Raw genomic sequence first — 20,581 nt, forward strand, 5'->3', positions numbered from 1 at the left:
TGCGACTCCGCTGCGACGGCATCAGGCGACCGCGCTTCCGAAAGGTCCAAAGTCACAAACCAGCCGCCACCTCACAGACAGCTCCCTGTCGAAGACGGCGACCAACGCACAGCAGCCGCGATACCTGGATCTCCATTTCGTCTGTGAATTGCCTTTGGCTTACTCTTCCCCTGCCGCCGTCGAATCCAGTGGTATCCTCAGCAGACGCTAAGCGACCAGATGGAACTTGATGACCTCGAATACGACGATGCCTCCCACAAGAACCAAGCAGTAAAATACTTATCGATCACAAACAGATTCTGCCTGCATAGAAACAATTCCTTCTTCAGTCTCAAGCACAGGAACGGTGCGAGTTGCTGACCTCCGAATCCACCGAACCCATGCCTCCGGAGTCAGCCCCCTCAATTGCGAGCGGCTTGGATCATCACCAAATACAACAACCGGAGGAACGCAATGGTTTAAAGAAGAACAGCGCCCTGCATTCCGGAATCTGGCCCTGCCGCTTCTCATTTTCCGCCTCTTTCTCCGCTTCACCGATCGATTCGTCTCGGTCTCCAACGGCAGCGCCGCTTGGAGGCTTGTTCCCGAGATCCCTGGAAGCAGCTTTTCTGACCTCACTTCCGCGCATCTTCTCAATTCGGCTTCACTGTGCGTTTATTTACTAGTACATCACCCGTCCGAAGTGCCAATGCTTCCTGGCCGTTGGGGTAGATGCCGCCTCAGTCTCGTGGTGGTCCCCGTCGATTGTTCTGAAGCGCATCGGACAAGCAGTTCCTCACTCAACCATTAAATCACGCCTATGTTGATCACTCACTGATTGCCGGCCGGTTAACTCCAACATGGGATTTACAGTATCACGCTAAATTTCCCGTCAGACACCCACACCCACAGTCTTCCAGCTAGCGCCCGAGCCACTTCAAGTGCTCAACGAACATGGCCGACACCAGCCACTTCTAATCCCCACTCACACAAAACCGCTTTCGGGGCCGCGAGGTGTGCGTAAGATCGAGCTAACAGTAGCGCGGTCAGCGCATGCAGGGAATTGACATTTCGGCGCTACCCGATCCCCCGCCGACATTAGTCCGCTGTTTTCTCACCCCAGCCTGTCCACAGATCTAGCTTCTGTCGGATTAGACTTTGGTACCAATCCACGTGTCCTTCACCGTGAGGACGTTTCTGTGTTGCTGTGTCCAATGGGATAAGGCTTGTCGTCCGAATTGGGGAATTCCATCTCAGCATGAGGAAGGTTCGCTTGACCCATGGCCCTACGAACCGCTGCTGGGTGCTTTCCGACATTTGCCGGTAGATGACAGGGTTTAAGCTTCAGTGGCTCGCTGGATCAGTAGGGGATTGCGGGAGCGAAAGACTTGGCATGCGCGATTTGGAGCTGGAGGACGAATAACGATCACAAGGGCACCTACTCATCTCGTCTGCTGAGTCCATGCAGAAGCAGGTTAGCTACATTGATCACTACGAGTAGTTCATGGCAATGATCTCATGTGAGTGATTTTCCATGTCAATTGGGATAAGTAATGTAACAGCCGAGACAAGTTAAAACAGAAATTACTACCTCCTCAGTGATCTACATTTAATGCACAGATGCCGTCCCCAGATCAACATTTACCATATGCCGTCCCGCGTTCCAGAAACTCACACAAACTTGCCCACCAAATTTCATCATCCAGTCCCTGGTGATTCCCCCAAGAAAGCACACACTCTCCGTCCATCACTGCTTCTTCCTCTCCATACTATCCCAGTACCCATCGTAATCAACCCCAGCTTTGCCATGAAGCCTCACCACTCGTCGGCTGTCGCGAAGGGTTTTGAGTACATCGCGGAACATCCGGAGATTGAACCGTTGTCCGGAGTCTGAACCGATAAAGTCGGTAGAAGTATCCTTGGCTTTGAAGTCAAGTACCCCCATATCGCCAAAGATGAGCAGACTTGATCTCTGTCGGGTCAACGCGACGTTGAGACTCCGGGGATTGCCCACAAACAATGGACCGCTTTCTTTGGTCACACACAGAGCAACGACCACAATCTGGGCCTCGCGGCCTTGAAACGTGTCGAAAGTCGAGCAGGTCACGCCCTCTAGCTCAGGCTCCTTCTTGAATCGTTTTCCGATGGCTCGAAAGTTTGCCCGGTACGGCGTGAGGACGGCAATATCAGACGGAGACAGCTTCAACTGTTGGATCATCTCCACTAGAAGGTCTGCGATGAGGTCGGCCTGTCGGGGATTGAGGCGGGACTCGCTGTCGGGATACTTTCGGATTCGGCAACCTTTACAATCGAAGAAGACGGGTGCAAAGGTGTTGCTGGGAGGGGCTGGGATCTTGTACTTCTCCTGCAGGTACTCCTCCACATCAACGCCGATGGGGAAGTTGGTGACGCGACACAAAGGACTGTACTTGAAATGCGCTTTGAGACTCGTGTAGACAGTGTCCAGTGAGAGGTCAAAGAGATTTTCAGCCATGCGATGTTGCGTGTAGAGGTGAAAGACTGGCCATCCCAGGTGGATGAACCATGAAAGCCAAGAGATCTGCGCAAATCCTGCGAATCGGTTCGTGGGCCACAGTCGCCTTTCGTTGTGGTCGGTCCACGTCTCCCATGAACGCTTTTTACGACGGATTTGGAGCAGCTCGAAGGCGGTAGAGAGCACTGGAGCGAGTTGCATGGGGTCGCCGATGGCAATCATGGGTCGAGGCGTATTACCGAAAACCAGTAGACCATCCGAACAGAAGAGCGTCCCTGCTTCATCAAAGACAACAGCGCGGGCACGGTTGTTGAACGTCTTGTACATCCGACTCGCTGACACCACTGGTGTTGTCGCGACGACATTGGCACATCCAAGAACAAGTTCCATGAGCTGACGAAGAACCTTGGCGTGGTTTTCTTGCTTCTCTTTGGCCTGGTACTCAGCAACGGAGGTCACACCCCGAGCAAGCTTTACCAAGGAACGGAACTTTGAAAGGCTTGCATCAGGTACCGAGTCGGAGGCGTGCGCGCTGAGTCTCTCATGAAGGTCGAACAAATCGGCGTTGTCTTCCAGGGTCAACGCGGGTACGGCAGTTGAGTCCAGAACCCGCAAAGTCCACCAGCAAAGCGAGTTCTTCAACTTCCAAGGCGACGGATTCCAAGGGCCATATTCCGTAAATGCCTTCCCGAACAAGGCTCTGTTGCAGTTGTCTGTCTCTGTGTTGAGGCTGTACCCCCGAACCAGCATCAGATGCTTAACGTCGACATCGCGGTCGATGAGGCTGGTGGTGGTCTTGGTGGCGATGTCTTGAATACGTTCGAGAATATTGTCTGTGGCGCCATTTGATGATGCGCTAACATAGACTTGCTGGATGGAGGGATTGTGACACATGAGGACCACGATGGCCGAGGCAAGATGGGACTTTCCAGTACCAGGGGGACCGGTAACTAACCCGAGACCAAGGTGCAGTTTGCTAAAGTATTTCTGAACTCGCTCTCTATCATCTTCAAAAACGTTTTGAAGGCATGCGTCTCGGATCGTCGGGGGCACATCGTGGAGGAGATCAAAGTGAGGCAGAGTTGTCTTGACACCCTCCTTGGCGAGATCCCAGAGTCCTTTGCCGACCAGCAGTTCGTTGAACAAGAGCCTCTTGCTGGTCGCCAGAGGATCAGCCTTCATGGTAGACGGGAAGGCTCGCCCATTGCTGAGACTGTGGATGCCATTGACTCGTAGGGTGTCTCCGTGGAGACCAGATTCTAGACGAAGTTGAAGGTTCTCCCGTCGGGATTGTTTGGCCGTTTCGTAGTCGTCATATGCGATCGGATTGAAGTCGTGACCCGGTCCTGTGGAGGGTCGAGTGAGGCCAAGGGCGATGCGATTCTGAATGTCGGCGCCTTTCAACGCCTCGCAGGTGGCGAATGTCAAAGGAACTGCGTCCCAAACGACAAGTCCAGTACTGTGAGTCTCACCGCGGTCCTTCAATGTGAATCTGACCTTGATCTTGTTGAGGTCTCCTCGGAGAGCGCGATGGGCAGCGCGCCAATGCTCGGGTCTCTGTTCATGTTAGCTGAGTCTTTTCGCAGACGGCAGACTCACAAAGGTTCCCTTCAATTCCAAGAGACACACAAATTTGACGCTGTCTTTGACTGGATCTGTGCCAAACTTCTAGATCAGCGCAGGCGGCTCAAAGACCTCAATCTCTTTCAGCTTGTGGTCGAAATCCCAAACATCTTGCACATGAGTCTGGGTCAGAGCGGTGTCGCGCTCGTTCCCATTATTGAACCGGATCGTTGGAGGAAAGGCCGCTCCTCTGTTCGCAGGGATTTGTTTGTTGTACCGTTCCATATTCCACGAGTGCCTGGAATGTTAGCTTGGCCCTGGGAGGGATAAAACACTCACTCTTCACCATATCCATAGTCGAGAGGAATAGATTGGGCGTTGATGCTGCTGACGACGCGAATGATCTCAGTGCTGGTGGCCTCGGCCAGGAGAGTAAAGGTTTGTCGGTAGAGAATGTCTGGTAAAGAGATGACATCCTGGATCGGCGAGTGCTCATTGACCCAACTGTCCACTGTCTCATTCGCACCTTGAAATGGGAGACCGAATCCGGTGATTATGGTGCTTGAACGGCAGTCGATGTCGATAATCTTATATCTGGTTGAATCCTCGGGGAGGTGGCTGCTGAGAGCGGTTGTCTCATCGGACGTCAGCTCGCGGTAGGTGAGGGAGAAACGAGAGTGCGGAAGCTCGATTGTGATGTGATGGAGCGACGACTCGGTCATGGACAGATCCGCACTGTGCCAACTAAAAGTCTCTCGATTCGGGTCGCGGAGGAAAGACAGTCGTATGCCTTTGTTGTTGAGGTTTACAGCAAAGTCGGGAGATGCTGAGATGAGTTTTGGGGACTTCTCATTAGCATCCCGAATGACAATGTTGCACGGGATTTGGCGACGAGCTGCCATCCTCTTACACACTGCTCGGGCGGCGCTAAAAAAGAGAGGGAATGTTGTTGGTGCAGAGTTGTGATCAGTGAGAAGGCTGGTTGATTGAGAGAGGTGAAGCTGAGGCGGAGAGAAGCGGGGCACTGGAGGTGGCTCGAGAAGCGGCCGCGAGCGAGAAAAACAACGCTCAGTGAGGACCAGACGTCAGTGAATCAGGCTAGCCTCTTTGGGCTTGATCGAAGATGCTCTGTCTCAGGAGCAGGGTATCAATGACGGCCCATCTCATTCAGTGTGGATGCCACGGTTTGGGTGCTGAGAAATTTGCAAAGCACCAGAACGCCAGTGAACTTGATTCTCTGCTGGGATTGACCAGTTTTGGCAAACATTACTTCCACATCAGTTCGCTATGTCTTTGAGGTGTACCCTGTTGAACAAGTTGCAGGAATTTGTGTGGTGTTGACAGAGACTGCAGACTGTCGACTTTTCTATATGGAGATCGGGTCCGCAACAGTTTTGGAAGTTGTTCTGGGGTCACAAGAACATTTTCGATAAGGGGAATGCGAAGTGACGCTACATTTTGACGAAGTAACCCCAAGGTTGACTCACCACCCATTATCTCGACTGTTTGCACCATGTCCGACTGTACGAGACTCACAGAATTCATCATTTCATGGTGCTTTAGTTTTGAGATGCTTTACCTTTTTTACAGGTGAGTAGAACTCTCATATCAGACTGAACTCTCAGTCTGGTTCTCAGTGAGCCTCTCAGTTCGCAGAGACGTCTCTGGTACGGTAAAGTAGGACGATCCATGTCTTCCTAGCCAAAAGACAAGATCTCAAGTTCCATTCAAGTCCAAATAAGAGGAATCAGATTTATTTGACTCTTACAGTCACGTTTTGACTTTGTGCAGTTGCCAATGCCATGAGATTTCGGGTAGTCGATCTAGTAAAGAGGGAGCACTGGCATTTTTGCCATCGAGATCATTGCCTTGAAATTCAGCCGATGAACTGCTTCTCTAAGTTCCTAAATACCGATGGAGACCAACCTCAGTAACATAGAGTGGTAAGGCGTTTGTAAACGAGCACTATTGGTACCAAAAGTCCCTGGCTTTGCTTGTGCTGGTCAGCATGAGGGAGGGAAAAGGTACGTACCGTGAGCTCAAAGATTACAGGCGGTAAATTCACTCAAGCTCACTGTAATCCACTGGACCTCGAATCAGCCACACAGCAGTACGTACCTCAACTAGGCATCAGAAACGGCTGGGAGCATGGAAAAGGGAACGTACCTTGCCAAAGGGCCCAAATCCTCCCCTAATCCACTTAAGGTCACTAAAACCCACTGTAGTCCCCCAGAGCTTACTAGAAGTCGGTTTGTCAAAACGCCTCAACACCAGCGCGCCTCGACGTGGCACCTCCTCACCTTCAATACGAGCCCCGATTTGATGGTCCAATGTTCCCACCCCCAACTCAGAGCCTTTGAGTAATCTCCAAAACGACGGTACTTTCGAGGAAAGATATCGTGTCTTTTTGAGTCTGGGAAACACGGGTCCAGTCCATGTCAATACCAGTGTGCCCTCAAACGGTCAATCCGCGTCATTCCGTTTCGAAAAAAACCATCACAACAGCGGAAAAGCTGACAACAATCGTGGCCTCTTTTAACATCTCAACTTTATCAAAGTAACTGCCGACAGAATAGCGAAGTGATGTTGTTGGAGAGGTCTGAAGCTCTCTCATATCAGTCTCGACCGACAGATGGCCGCGACGTTTGCCCGGGAACATTTCTGGTGAGAGATTATTCAGGGGGCCACTTGGAAAATATTCAGCGTTGGTTCAATTGCGGGCACGAGCGTAGCGAGGAAAGGCCCTCCGCCAGGAGCCCCCGGAGGGACAGGTACACAGTGCTCACACGCAAACGAGAGTGAAGCTGCCGTGATGTGTCTACCGCAGCATTTCTGGCGTGGAAGGACGAATGGTAAATCCCTTTTACTGCCGAGGAACCTCCAAAAATGACTGCAAGGCAAATGAACGCCCAGCGTCAGTTTCTCAAACATCTCATTGGCACCGACCTCGCTGCAGTATTGGAAGGAATTGCCTGATTCCAAGGACATGAGCGAGGGCAGCCCCCTCACGTATCGATCCTCGCGTGTTGAGAACAACCTCCCAGTCCCTGAGACTCCCGTTGCCGATCCAACTGCTCCGACTGCTCAATAAGCCCAACTTCCTCGATGAGACGTACCACGGAGAAAGACGATCTGTTCCGAAGCGCAGAGTTCTCCTTTAAAGTAGTCTTCAGTCACTCTGTCGATAGGGTCTAGATATCGTGTTTGCACGCAACGAGAAACCCCAAGTTGCCAAGGGAGAGGCCGCCATTGCTCAGCTGAAGCAGATACAGGAATATCGGATTTGGCCAGAGGAGGAAGGCAGCCATGAACTAGTGGAAATATCCCTCGATAACATCTTCCAATTCTATTCAAGTTTCCTCACCATTTATCGTCAAAGCATTGCCTAATGCGCTCCTCTGTGACTGCCAAAGAAGCCCTGGCCTTAATTTCAACGGGACGTATTGTGCCGGAACCTCTCGTCATTTCAAGAGCACCAAGCTCACGATGAATCGATTATTGGACTGTCCTAGTGATGGCAATCCTTCAAGATGCCACATGAGGTGCGGCGGTAACAAAGCCGCCAAGCTGCGCAACGCCGATCTGCTGCTGGCTGTGACATTACATTGATTCCCTGACCCCCTTTTATCGGTGAGAAATTCACAGCCTGAATCCATTCCGTCCCTTACCTCGCCATTTGAAGAGTAGACAATCTATTCGTTTTGCACCACAAACTTTTCTAGAGGAGTGGCCACCAAATTCGATGTTCCCCACGGCGCCCCAGGTACGAAGCAGCCCTGAGTTTTGGCGCTCTTTAGCGGGTTGATCGGCTTACTGACAGCTGGATCCCTGTCAGCGTCTTACCGTTGGGGTTCTGGCGCTCTCATTGGCGGAGCAGTTCAGTGAGATCGGGTGGGTCCTGGAAAGAGTGTGGCACAGTGCATGTGTTTGGCAGCCTAACACTGTCCCGGCCAGCCGGCCTCTATCACCTAGGTCTGGTCTGTTTGGAGGGGTTGTACAACATCCATCCCACCATGGACTCCCCAAGCTGGCACTCCCTAGGCTTGAAATCTTTCTGCCCATCCTTTCGTCGCTTGTTCTGGTCAATTTCAACTGCCACCATCTGACGCATCTTCGATCGAAACGCGCACATCTGCAAGCGTCATGCTCTTTGTCGCACTCATCGCGCCGAAGCCTGCCTCGCATTGAGCCATCTCGGTGAACAGACATTCGAGCTGAAGACGAAGACTGTAAGTCTATCGCTTGATACTACGATCATCCACTGATAATTCCAGTGTGATACACAAGCAACAGAACTTTCAACTATGTGCTCTAGACCATTCCTCACGACAGGTTCTCCTCGCGACCAAAGCATTACGAAGGGGAAGATGAGTCTCATCGCTCAGGTGTACGAAAGCGACAGCAAACGCTACGTATTATTTCACGAGCATTTCTCCGACATCAAGAGGCATCGCCAGGACCGTGGCCTTTGTTTTCAGTGCCGCCGCTTCTCCTCCTCCGCCTCATAAGCCGCCCACGGCACCTCGGTGGCCCAGAGTACGACGGCGACGAAAAAGGGAAGAAGAGTTAGCTGTACGCTCAATTGCCGGCTCTCGTCGACAGTTTGCACACGAAACAACATCAAAGGTCATTACAGTCAATGAATTCGATGTGCGCAATGCTCAATACTTGTTTGGTTTTCTCTACGCCGCAGAATACAGACTCGCAGTCTGGAGCGCAGCTATCATCGATGAACTCAAGACGCTGATGGAGGCATCGCTGCAACCTTTGGTCTTTTCTTCATCGCCGCCGCCCCTACTCCTCCTCCTCCTCATTAGCCACCCGCGGTATCCCGAGGATCAAGAGACAGCTCTGGCACAGTCGCCGAAAGAAAGTACGACTCATCCAGGACCTCTTCGCTCAGTCAACTCCACCAATCACCTTTCACCAAGACAGCATACAGACAGCAGTAAGCACCGTCAGCCCTTCTAAGATTCTTCTCACTGACGTGTCAAAGCAGCGCCTTCACCAAACCGATTCTTTCCAAGAATGAGTGTCCCGAACAGCAATCCGCCTCATTCCAAGATAGCTTGCCGACAAGCGAAGAGAGACGCTGAGGAACGCCTCGTCCGTTTCTTGCAGCCGATATGAAGACAACGACGAGACGACGCTCGAGATGATCACCCAGATCAAAGGTGTTGGCGATGAGGGTTGGGACTAGACTGCGGAGGGGGGGATAGCGACACGTTGGGAAACATCGAACCAAAGGACGTCTCACAAAGACTCGGCATGAGGAGGGGATGATGGCGACCATTTTTGCAAGCTTTGACAACTGCCTTTGCTTTGTGAAGTAAAACCTCCGTCACCGCGCAGATGAACAATGACCAACCACCTGTGGCCGTGAGTCATAGCGGTGATGACAAGCGACTGGGTGCAGCCAGTCCAGCAAAGGGCATTTTTGACACACGACCCCCAACCACATGAACGCCTCAACTCCGTTTCCATGAGTTGCATCCAGCAATGGAAATTTTTGACACACAACCCTCAACCACATCAACACCTCAATTCTCGTTCCCGCCGGTTGGAGCTTCATCCTTATCACATCTTTTGGTGAGGCTTAAGGTTGCGATTCTTGAAGGTCATTACGAAGTGAGAACATGGGGTCACAGATATGGTCAATTTCGAAAGTGAGATAAGTAAATCAGTTACGGTGACAAATTGTATTTCAGCATTGTTTTATACGCCACATTTGAATCAGATGAGATAACCTCCACTACAAGCTCGAGTCCTAATATCCTCTGCCACGTTGTCCGCCCATCCACTTTGTGATTAGCGGTACCGATGAATGATACGACCAGACTGGTTGTGAACCGTTTTCAACGCCTCAGGACTGTTGGCAGCATTGAAATCGTCTTCGTTTGCTGGTCTCATGATACAATCATCTTGTCGGGGCCAACCCTTGGACACGGTCCAACATCAGTGTTAAGTCCTTTATGACCGCCCGAAAGTGATGACATCGTTACCCTGAAAGGTCCCCATGCGTGCCTCCTCTTCCAAACGCTCTACCTTCTGCTGAAGCATTTCGTTCTCATCACGGAGCTTCTCGACCGATTTGAGCATTTCTATGTTCTTCATCGCCTGTTCAGTAGCAGCATTAGCCATGTCGGTAGCCTGGCGGTTCGATAGCTTCAGGAGCGGAATCAAAGACATCGGGTCTCGGGAATCGCTCTCTTCCGCGACGATAGCATCACCAGAGACATCCATGGAACCTGTCAATCCCCGTTGACTGCGCCAGTCGATGTAGGCTTCGGACGGTTCGTCGTTGGGGTCGTTCTGGACAGGATGTGTGATCCAGGGGCAAGCAGGCTTATCATCGCCAAGAACATCAACTGTTCAAAGTTAGACAGGTTTCACCGGGACAGAGTGTACTCACAGTATATGTCCCAAAATGCCACGTCCAGCTTGTACAAATAGTGAGCCACGCCGACTGTGGACAGTCCATCTCGTTCAAAGGCGGCACAGACATTTCCCGCTGCAAGTTTAAGCGCAGACTGGTATCTGTCGTAGTCGAATTCATTGATTGCGGCCGCAAATGCAATCATGTATACCTCACGATCTTTCTCGTTGCCGTGCTCAAACTTGGACACATCAGGGACTCGCTGTTCTGGCATCTTGGTGAGCGTGGTGGTTCGTGGGATGGAAGATCAGCGTGGCGATGAGCTGGTATTGTGGGGGACTCGTAGATTGACTGCAGTAACTTGTCTACAGCTGTGGAGTTGTCTGGGTAAAGTTCGGCTACGTTTGGTGCTACAACATGATTTAGAAGCGGCCTGATGGAAGAGTAGGTCAGCGCACAAAGGGACAAACAAATGAGACGACTCTTTGTCCGCCAACATTTGAGATTTATGTCTACGGGTTTCAATCAATCAGAGATTAGATTCTTCGTCTGATACGCCTTTGTTCATTCAGCATCTTGGACAGAAGTGAGCTCAATTATCGAGGGCATACAAGCCTCCAACCCATCCAACATTGAACGAAGCAACACGCCGATTCTGTCTTGACTACCCCATCCTCCCACCCTATATGGCGGAGAAGCGCTTTCAGACGAAACCACTATGAATGCTCCAAAGTACATGATAACCACGTTGAAAATCGGAGGCGGAACGAAATCCTGCTGTTTGCTCCCTCAAACCACGCCGACAATGTCGCTTACTCTCCGTCTCCCATGTGTCCTCCAAGTTCTCCCATTGTCTCGTCTTGGTAGTCAGGGTCCTGAACCTCATCATCCTTCTCTCTCAGGTCACAGGCAGCATCGGCAGCAATCCCAACACTTTCCAGGATGTCGTTGACGTTGTCCTCCGAAGCCTTTCCCTGTTGGCGGGGCGGTTGGTCATCTTCTCCATCTGGAGCACCAACTTTGGCAAGCGTTAGACATATTCCGACTCGACATTCATGTAAAGAGTCTTACCTCTCAGGAAAATTTCCTTGGGGGCAGAGAGGAATGGATGCTCGGGGTCAAGTTCGCGGACGAAGGATGTGAGGAGTGAATGGACTTGACTGATATCTTCTCCTGTGAGATCACGATCTCGAATCTCCTTGAGCTTGCTGTAGAGATCGCGTGAGGCTTTGCTGGCGGGAAGCCGAAAGCTTAAGTGTTCGCCTTTGGTGAAGACACTCAATGAGAGAGCTTTCAGGTCGGACTCGACTTTCTCAATAATGGCTTCATTGGTGTCAGACAATGACGCATAAGTTGCCTGTTGGCTCTTGTTGTTTTTGTCCTCGGGTCGCCGAGATGGAACCGTACTGTAGGCGTGCTTCAGTTCCAAGAGGTGCGACTTGAGTTGCTGAAGATCGCCATTGGCAAATCCCTGATCATTGGCGGCCATCTTCGTAAGGCTTTTTTCGATGTAGAAAGAGTCAGAAATTTCGAATGAAAGTCGCCTATAGCGAAGGCTTGTGAAGTAAAGAGGTATCAATGGTGAAGTTGCGAGAAAGCACCTCATGTGTTGATGATTCTAAAACGTTCAGAGCTCCAGTTTCTCCACGCCTGGTCATGTGACTCAGTTCACTGCAAGCCCAGCGCACAAGGACCACTGCCGACCGCCTTTATTTATTCACCTCCATTTCTTGGCATCCTTTCGCCAGATCACTGTGAGACTTTCCATTTCAACTCACGACAACCGATTTCTCCCTTCTTTGCTCAAGGCGACGCTTTGTCCTTTTCCATTCCCAAAACTGTATCAACATCCTTCCAATAGCTGGACCCCTTTCCGACATTGTCGGTATCCCTATACAACATGACTGGTATCGATGATGTCGGGCCTTCCAAACAGGCTGAAGCACGCGGCAAGACTAGCGAGACTCGCATGACGGCCAGACTGGTCACCAGTCTCGCGGAAAAGCTCGCCACTCCTCACCCACTCGTGGTCACTCAGTCAGAGCACCTAGCAACCAAGCTTGTTCTTACCTGGAATACGTTCGTAATGTCTGGAGCGAAAGACAACTCGTTCATCGATATGATGCTGGCAGCCATGGAGAACTCTAGCGTCGATCTGGAGTACGGACCCCAAACAGGCTCAGATGTTGAGAGCGCGTTCTTCGACTTTAGCTCTGATCTCACCCGGGCCCAGTCTGACGAACTACGTGAAGAAGCAGCGGTAAGCTTTCTGGCATTGATACGTGTTTGAAGGCTAACAAGGCTACCAGCGGTTGAACCCGAAGCTCCGCGACATTGACCCCGAACTCATCATGGCCGTTCACAAGGCCCTTCGTACCGATGTCGGCACTGAACTCGAAGGCGAGCAGCACCTGGGCGACATCTTGCCCCGCAACTCTCTCCTCTTCTTTTTCCAATGTTGCCTTGAGATTATTCCAACGGCTCATGCTAATGAGGATGTTGTTTTGCGGGAAGTGAAGGCGATTCTGCCCCACTGCCAGCGGTACAGTAACAACATCCCTCGCACTTCGCTCGAGAAGCCGGTGGACAACGGGGCAGCCAAATCCCAGCCAGTCACGGCCGCAAACTTCCAGGCAGTTCTCTTGGCCGTGAAATCGTACCTGGGAGCTTCGGTCGCCCACGCAAACAGAGCTTTGGAGTCTGTTGCCGGTGAGCATGTAGCGCTTCTCAAGGACACAGACATGAACTCTCTCATGGAGAAGCTGGGGAAAGCGACTGACATTGCCGATGCGACGTCCTTGTTTGAACAGGTTTCTGCACTTCACGCTGTTCAGTATGCGATTGCCGCCCGGACTGCGGCCCAGTCGAACGAGGACATCATCCCCCTCATCGACAAAATGGTGGAAGCCATCGAATCGAGCAACCCATGAACGAGAAATGCAATCAATCATTGACTGATGTCTCGGTTGTCCATTAGCAACGAGGATGGGACTTGGCGCATGCCATTGAGCTGGAGCTAGACGATGGAGGAAGAGGATACATTGCTGACTGTCACCAAGACAGCTACGAATTGACCAACACCGGAACGGAGGACAAAGGATTAATTCGTCACTTTTTGACCATGTGCAACTGCCTTTGTAATTAATATCAGGAATAATTCTAATACTTTCTCCAGCCGCGTTCTCCAGACAGCACTCAGACATCTACAATGCTTGCCAAGGAAGCATTCCATCGCCCAAGACCGGGGGCTGCAAGTCGAGTCTAGCACGAGACGACCGACCGAGCAGCTCCCGCCCAGGCACCTTCCGATCGCTAAACAAGGTTTTATGCTTAAACAACTATCCAATAGCGAGCAGCATCCTGTCTCAATTGGGTAATGTGAGCCTACGTGAATCCATAGACAAGTTCCCCTGTCGAACTGCTAGATAAATGATCACACTGTGTTCCAGGTGAAGGTGACTCAAATGAATTGCTTCAGTACCTGTGTAACCATTGCTGGCGGGCAAACGCTTGTTCACAGCGGGTTACAGTGGGCTGCCTTCTATAACCTCTGGAGATCCACTGCTTCAACTAAGGATTACTATAATGTGTTAAGACTCTCTATGGGAGTGATAAAAACACGGGATCTCAATCCTAAACAACAAAAAGACTTCGGTAAAATACCCTAAGTTTAGGATGCCTTTTACTGAGGTTAGTTTGTCACCATACAGTAAGGTTTGCTGTTTTCTTGCCCCCGAGGACTGTTCAAGCCCGAGAACCTCACCTGGACGGTGGTGCCCCATCACAACGTGGTATCATCAAGAGTGGTAGACATTGGATCATTTATATGTTCTAAGCTTTTTTATACTTTGAAGATCAATTTAAGGTGTTAAGCTTCTTTGCAGCACCTCTAAACTTAAGAATTGATGACTCTCTTGAGACGGACATGCAAGGATTACCGGGAGATGAAGCTCTCACTGTCGCGTTGACCCATGACCGCAATGCCTTTGTTTATCTGCGAGGAATGAACCCGCAACTATCGGTCGTCATTTGGATCCTCCTCATGCTACTGGGCATTCCTCTTCCGATACACCCGACTGTACATCGGGTGGTTGACACTTAGGTGACTCTTGACACACCTCATCTCAATGACACCAGCCCCAAATACCTCCGGTGGCTCCTAGCGGAGGGCCTGTCCTCGCTGCGCTCGTTGAGGGCGTCTGTAAAGATTCATCCACTTCTTCTTTGACTTCTTTCTCATGGAATGGAGTTTCGTAATCAAGGGTTCATTCAGCCGACGGCCCAGCGAAACTGGGGGGTAGGCTTCATGGAGGGAATCGGCAGAGGGCGGTGAATGAGAAACCAACTGTACGTGAAGTCAGCGTCAGGATTCCGTAATCAATCAAGCTCATGCCAGTCTTACTTAAATGAGGCATATCTTGAGAATCACCTCCATCGGTCATAGAAGTAGGGTTCGTGTCAAGTCGTAGACATATCTGTGCAAAGCCCGAAGCCTGACATCAAGGCTTTACATATTTGAAACCAGGAGGCCAATTGAACGACCTCTGGTCTAGTCGACTATAAGAAATCTTGCCGTCAAGTGGTCTGGTTTGGTGGTTCCGAGGCCCTTCGCCCCGTTCAGGGGGACGCTATGGTTGCATGAGCTTGTCGGTGGTCGATTGCATTCCAAATTTATGGTCAGGCTTTAAAGGACAGCTGACTGATGGGGTGTGTGACCGAGTGATCGGAGCTTTGGAAGCTGGTAATGTTCGCTGTTGAGTCTGTGGCCACGAAGTGTACTGGTGCTCTCGCCACCGTGTGAATCTCAGCAGCGCATTGAGACGGAGCGGCTGTATTGAGAGAGTCGAATGGCGAACCGATCGGGAGTCTGAGTAGGGTCATCGCTGGTAGGGTGCTCAGCCTTCGTGAACCCGACGTCGTGAGATAGTGCCCTCGCCAAGGTCAGTCGTCGCCACATCAGGGTCTGTCATCGGTGGTCCTGTTCGAAGTTATCACATCAGCAGCAGCACAAATGTGATAGCTTGGTGTCGTTTGACGATGACTCGAAGCTTTGAGCCCCCAAGTAAGCCGTTGCTCGATCGATGAAGTCGACGTTTCATCGAGGATTCTTTTGCGCCGTGAGTATTCGTCACGCTTGTGAAGCTCCCAGTCCTGTATCGACTCCTTGATACGGAGAGTCTCGCCCACTGTAGTCGTCAAGACATGGGCGGCGTTGGTAGACCGAAAGGGCGCCGTCATCGTTTCACGCCTTAGACAATGACGCGTTAGCTGCTGATAAGCGATGGTTGAGTTGAGCGGGGTGATGTTGAGGGTGAATGAGGTGAAGGCCGTCCCCAGTGGACTCCTCGCTGCTGTACGCTGGACCCCACTGACTTGCCTGGTTGTACGTTGGACTACCGCCAGAGACGACGGTACGGAGTATCATTGGCCAAAGAGTCATGATGGCCGGGTCTTTGTGTTATCACTTGTTTTCGGGGTCATAGATCAAGAAGCACCATAGATACATGAGGGTTACGTTTACTACCATCTGTTACTTTGTCGTGTGATGGTGTGTTCTGACGCTTATTCCATGATGGATAGCGACTTTACATTGTCGAGATACAGGTGGCAAGAATCATACCTCAGTTTATCTTATTCTGAGTATTACGCGCGCTTATTATACTCTGCCAATAAATTATTAACGTAAAGTCCATCACCCATCCCAGTCCCATTCCCCCTTGAGAATCCAAGGTACCAGAAATCATGTTGAAGATGCGATGCCAGGCACAAGTACTTGAAGGTTCATCGGTGAACTAGTTTGTAGCTCCCTCGTTCGTGTCAACGGGCAAATTGTTGTCAACTCGCCACTGTCTGTAGACCAGCGATATACCGCCGATCATGTCATCACGCTGAGGTCCATCCTTCCACGGCCAAGGGGGGGCTTGATCTCCGAGCCGTTTGACTGTCATGTTAGCATGTACCAATAACATCGAGGAAGAACTTACAGATTTTTCTCCAGGCATTCTTATCGACGTTGTACTCGAAGAATCCAGCGCCGATCTGCCTTGCTCCTTCGACGGCCAGCTTTTGACTGACCACCCGCTCTGATGCCCGACGCTTCTCACCAACGTGTTCGGCATAGTCGCTGCCAATCTGTCGGATGAATCCATCCAGCCAAGCTCGTCGCTGGCAAATATCCCCGGGGGCAATGAGGGATGCATCCAGAGGTACTTGCTGCGTATTTGCCCCCGCAACAGAGGGACTTGAGAACATGTTTGCATCCTGCTCAAAGGTCTCAACAGGCAAATTCCGATTAATTCGCCATTGCTTGTAGGCTGATGAAACCCCGTGGCTCATGTCGTCACGCGCTGGTGATTTGCCTTCAAAAGGCCAAAGGGGAGCCTGGTCGCGAAGACGGCGAACTTTAACGTCAGCATGCACATAATTATCTGTGGGTTTTGACTTACAGAGATTGATCCAAGTAGCTCGGTCAACCTGGTACTCGAAATAAACGGTGCCGATCTGCACGATGCCAAGTTCGTTGAGCCTGTCGCACGCTCGTTCCTCTGCGAACAAATGCTCAATCATGACTTTCTCGACATAGTTGCCTCCCATCATATGAACAAATGACATTAGATAAGCCCGTCGCTGATCCGAGTCTGCTGCATTGACTTCAGATGCCTGCATGGTGGATTGTTCGTTGCCCATTTTGGTGAATGTTTGATGGTGGTTTGTAAAGAGAAGGAAACAAAGTGAATTTCAGAGCGAAGTACAAAAAGAAAAAACAAGCCAGGTGACCAGAATCGATTCACCGGGCCAATATCTGTGATTTATTGTGCAAGCGATAAGACTCTTATTGTTTGATTCACTCAGTGAGCAAAGAGCCACGGCACTTAGCGTCAGCATATTATAGAGGTTAGCCCACTGAAAGGTACTGTAAGGCCCTGTAAACAGGCAGCTGGGCCATCCGTGACCGTATCAGTCAAATTGATAGGTGGGTTTGCCCTACTGTAGCACCTGGCCATTTTCCCCCACTTCTCAAATTTCCCAACTCCCACACACAACAAATCACGACGAGTAAGTTGCCCTACCGCCTCATCACTCATTTTCTCATATTCCTAGGATGGAACCGACTCAGACTACCGCTGGCAAACGCCCTGCTTCGGATGACGGAGACGCCGTTATCAAGCACCGGTAAGTAAGCTCCTACAGATAACATGAATGTTACTGACAAGCCCAGTGCGCAGACAACCTCCCAGAATCCCAGCGTTCCAGCACCATCGATGGCTTATGAGTGTAGTGTTCCCCCTGGGATGGCGGAAGCTTTTGGACTACTCCCCTCTGCGACATCGAGTGAAAAGCTGCTCCTCCAACGACTGGAGTCTCCAGCAGAGGAGTGCGCCCGAGAGAAGCGAGAGAAGCAGGCCTTGGAAACCAAGAACAAGTTGCTGGAAGCCGAAGTTCGGTACAAAGACGAGGTCATCAAGTGTCTCAGGGGGACGCTCGAACGCCACAACCTGTTGTAAATACAGATCCTCGTGTTGCCGCAACGGAATCAAATGAAGTTGGATGGTAGCTGAGCCGTCGATGCGACAGCGAACTGTCGCGACGGGCTACGGTGGTGATAGTGTGGTCAGCCAGTCAAGAATGCCAACTAAAACTCAATTCTGTCGTGTCTCGTGTATGTGACCGTTTTTGAACACGAATTCGTTGATCTGTCCAGTGTATTATGTGATTACTGGCCTTGTTCATCTTCACAATCAATCAAGACTCATCGCGGCTTCAATCTCGAGTGTCTGGAATGCCAGCCATTCTCAAGAAGCGCTATGACGACCTCAGTGAGTGGGCGGATTTGGCCCGCCCGAGGTGGCATTTCCAGTGAGTGTGACCAAATCATTTAGTGGCTGTAGATAGACTATCAGGCGGGCTGTTTTTGGTGGATTCTCTGTGGGCATGGAGAGGTTGGCAGCGGGAGCACCTAAAGTCTCTCGGATGGCAAATGGTGCCTGTCCTCTTCCCAGACGTCCTATACTCTCGGTTGTAAACAGCCAAGCACGAAGAGTCATGTAATTAAGGTATATACGTGCTTACAGTCAACGAAGTTGAACAAGGAGCGAGCCCGTCTCACGAATTTCCAAATGTCAAAGGAACAAGTTGAACACTCAGTCCATGCCCGTAACTCTCAGCCTCTGTCGTACATGAACTCTTTTGTACCTGAAGCCAAACTTAAATACCCTCGTTAGTCGGTTCGTCAAAGGGTGCCTGCCCATGACTGACGGGTGAGAAGCATGTGGGGCGAAACAAAACGTGCCTACGATCTTGCATCGATCTGGGGAAGTGGGGGATTTGTGGAGTCCCACGTTTCGAAGCTATAGGGTACGAAAAGCTCACACCTCCGACCACACATTATTGACGAAGAGGCATTTCTTTATTTCTGGGAAATATAGCTTGTAATTTAGCTACTCTTGTTAAGCTCGCTGCTTCTTTGGGAAGCTTTTGATACTCAATTTGTACTTCTGACTCTCTTATTGACGATTTGACTTGAAAGCCTTCATAATGAGCCGACATTATTAAACAAACACTATGACATGGGGAGCAGTTTGACCAGTACAGTTGTTTGATTTTCATTACAGCAACATGTCGTACAATGCAGAGAAACTGGCAAAGGGGATTAACTTGTCTCTCAGAAATATGTACCAAACTTATTCAGATGCTGTCAAGGCCGATCAGCGTCATGATGCCGTCTTTTAGTATGGGCTCCCAGATACACCGGCGCGTTATTTCGCGTCACCTAGCGATCAACAAGGGTCCTGTCCTTCACCATCAGTCCTCCAGAACAAAGGATAATGGCCAACCGAGACAAACGCCGCAATCACGATGTCTCCAAAAGCGAGCGATAAAACAACAAACATATTCGGATAATCTTCAGGCTCCAACCGTTTTGTGGCCTAACCCGATCATGTTCCTACCGTGTTCTGCTCAGACTTATCACTCAGACTTATCTTTGCCCTCGCTGGGCATCATCTCATCGCCTCACGCCGCCCTCATTCTCGAACGCGAAAAGACCTGCAAACTGTTGGGTTGGCCGCACACTTCACAACAGGAGCCTCATCCAAGGTGACTGACCAGACGCGAAGAGCTCAACCCGCGACCGACACAGCTGACTGACGTTTGCCACTACCCATGGGGAATGTCTATGTTTTCAGTATCTCTCGAAACTCAAGAAAAGGGCAGTGAGCTCTCCACCATCGACGTGCTCCAGGGGAAGTGCCTGATGCTACCTGTCTTCTGGCATCCCGAGGTCAGTTTCGCGTGTTCTCATCCCACGTCCCTCATTTCAGCATCATTGGAGCGGCTGACCACTCTAACTTGCTTTCAGATCCTTCCCCCGTACCCCTTCAGCACACCGACCGACATATCGTTCGAACGAAACCAAGCTCCTCTCTTGACCCCGACCGGCACTCACGATCATTTCCCTCGAAGATATCTACGATGCGCACCAGCTCAACTTCAATCCCATCGATCAGTATGCGAAAGCTCCTTGACCGTCACCCTCTAAGGTAACACCACGACCATGTTTCTTTCGGTTCTCGCCACCATGTCCCTCCAATTCGTCAGTCAACCGGCCATCTCATCCGGACCATTGTATAGAGAGTGGAACATCAAACTCCAAGACTGCAAGACGGTTGACGCTGGGCACCTACGCCTCGGTCACCTCAACGATACGTACATATCCCTCGACAAGCGCTGTCCTTGTCAGATACATCCCTGTGCTGTCAACAATGACCTCTGTTCTTTGTTATATCCGGCTTTCTCGACCAATCGTCATCCTCGTCCCGTCACTCCGTGAGCGCTCTGTGAGATATGACGCTGCCGAGCGAACCGTCTCAACGTTGCTCGTGAGGTCTGGCTTTCCGCCTCTTCCGACCCCAAGGTCATCCCCGAGGCTACGAAATTGATGGGCCCAGTGGCTCAGAAGGTGGTCATAAATAGGCGTGCCAGCATCATCGCATGGCCAGATGACCGTTTCCAGTCACTGACCCGTGGCCGATTCAGTTGTTCGACCAAGCATCAGCTGCTGCGACACTCTCGTCCACCAGTGACCTCATATTCCCGTTGAAAGCGAGCACAGCGACAACTCTGTACGATGCTCGCCCCTGAGACTTGGCGCCCGCTTGACTCCCCTATGT

At 51.0% G+C, this 20,581-nt stretch overlaps 9 protein-coding genes; 4 read left to right on the forward strand and 5 right to left on the reverse strand.

Moving 5' to 3' along the window:
• Positions 1–1,726: 1,726 nt before the first annotated feature.
• Positions 1,727–4,938, reverse strand: FFUJ_09052 (uncharacterized protein; the record flags this gene model as incomplete). XM_023580179.1 has 3 exons in its annotated part: positions 1,727–4,030; positions 4,169–4,334; positions 4,376–4,938. 3 exons carry the CDS (start codon positions 4,936–4,938, stop codon positions 1,727–1,729), a joined length of 3,033 nt encoding a protein of 1,010 aa, XP_023433000.1.
• A 3,402-nt stretch (positions 4,939–8,340) lies between these two features.
• FFUJ_09051 (uncharacterized protein) lies at positions 8,341–9,166 on the forward strand (the record flags this gene model as incomplete). XM_023580180.1 has 3 exons in its annotated part: positions 8,341–8,423; positions 8,482–8,984; positions 9,036–9,166. The coding sequence occupies 3 exons, from the start codon at positions 8,341–8,343 to the stop codon at positions 9,164–9,166; spliced, it is 717 nt and encodes a 238-aa protein (XP_023433001.1).
• Positions 9,167–10,006: 840 nt separating this feature from the next.
• Positions 10,007–10,686, reverse strand: FFUJ_09050 (uncharacterized protein; the record flags this gene model as incomplete). XM_023580181.1 has 2 exons in its annotated part: positions 10,007–10,404; positions 10,449–10,686. The coding sequence occupies 2 exons, from the start codon at positions 10,684–10,686 to the stop codon at positions 10,007–10,009; spliced, it is 636 nt and encodes a 211-aa protein (XP_023433002.1).
• Positions 10,687–11,224: 538 nt separating this feature from the next.
• Positions 11,225–11,901, reverse strand: FFUJ_09049 (uncharacterized protein; the record flags this gene model as incomplete). XM_023580182.1 has 2 exons in its annotated part: positions 11,225–11,430; positions 11,484–11,901. The coding sequence occupies 2 exons, from the start codon at positions 11,899–11,901 to the stop codon at positions 11,225–11,227; spliced, it is 624 nt and encodes a 207-aa protein (XP_023433003.1).
• A 411-nt stretch (positions 11,902–12,312) lies between these two features.
• On the forward strand, positions 12,313–13,342 carry FFUJ_09048 (uncharacterized protein; the record flags this gene model as incomplete). XM_023580184.1 has 2 exons in its annotated part: positions 12,313–12,672; positions 12,722–13,342. 2 exons carry the CDS (start codon positions 12,313–12,315, stop codon positions 13,340–13,342), a joined length of 981 nt encoding a protein of 326 aa, XP_023433004.1.
• A 1,965-nt stretch (positions 13,343–15,307) lies between these two features.
• Positions 15,308–15,650, reverse strand: FFUJ_09047 (uncharacterized protein; the record flags this gene model as incomplete). XM_023580185.1 has 2 exons in its annotated part: positions 15,308–15,390; positions 15,449–15,650. The coding sequence occupies 2 exons, from the start codon at positions 15,648–15,650 to the stop codon at positions 15,308–15,310; spliced, it is 285 nt and encodes a 94-aa protein (XP_023433005.1).
• A 554-nt stretch (positions 15,651–16,204) lies between these two features.
• On the reverse strand, positions 16,205–17,099 carry FFUJ_09046 (uncharacterized protein; the record flags this gene model as incomplete). XM_023580186.1 has 3 exons in its annotated part: positions 16,205–16,353; positions 16,397–16,813; positions 16,859–17,099. 3 exons carry the CDS (start codon positions 17,097–17,099, stop codon positions 16,205–16,207), a joined length of 807 nt encoding a protein of 268 aa, XP_023433006.1.
• Positions 17,100–17,514: 415 nt separating this feature from the next.
• Positions 17,515–17,917, forward strand: FFUJ_09045 (uncharacterized protein; the record flags this gene model as incomplete). XM_023580187.1 has 2 exons in its annotated part: positions 17,515–17,585; positions 17,632–17,917. 2 exons carry the CDS (start codon positions 17,515–17,517, stop codon positions 17,915–17,917), a joined length of 357 nt encoding a protein of 118 aa, XP_023433007.1.
• A 1,211-nt stretch (positions 17,918–19,128) lies between these two features.
• Positions 19,129–19,950, forward strand: FFUJ_09044 (uncharacterized protein; the record flags this gene model as incomplete). XM_023580188.1 has 3 exons in its annotated part: positions 19,129–19,471; positions 19,529–19,692; positions 19,771–19,950. The coding sequence occupies 3 exons, from the start codon at positions 19,129–19,131 to the stop codon at positions 19,948–19,950; spliced, it is 687 nt and encodes a 228-aa protein (XP_023433008.1).
• Positions 19,951–20,581: the final 631 nt, after the last annotated feature.

The sequence above is a fragment of the Fusarium fujikuroi genome, chromosome FFUJ_chr07 (assembly GCF_900079805.1).
Source record: "Fusarium fujikuroi IMI 58289 draft genome, chromosome FFUJ_chr07".
In the NCBI taxonomy this organism is placed as follows: domain Eukaryota; kingdom Fungi; phylum Ascomycota; class Sordariomycetes; order Hypocreales; family Nectriaceae; genus Fusarium; species Fusarium fujikuroi.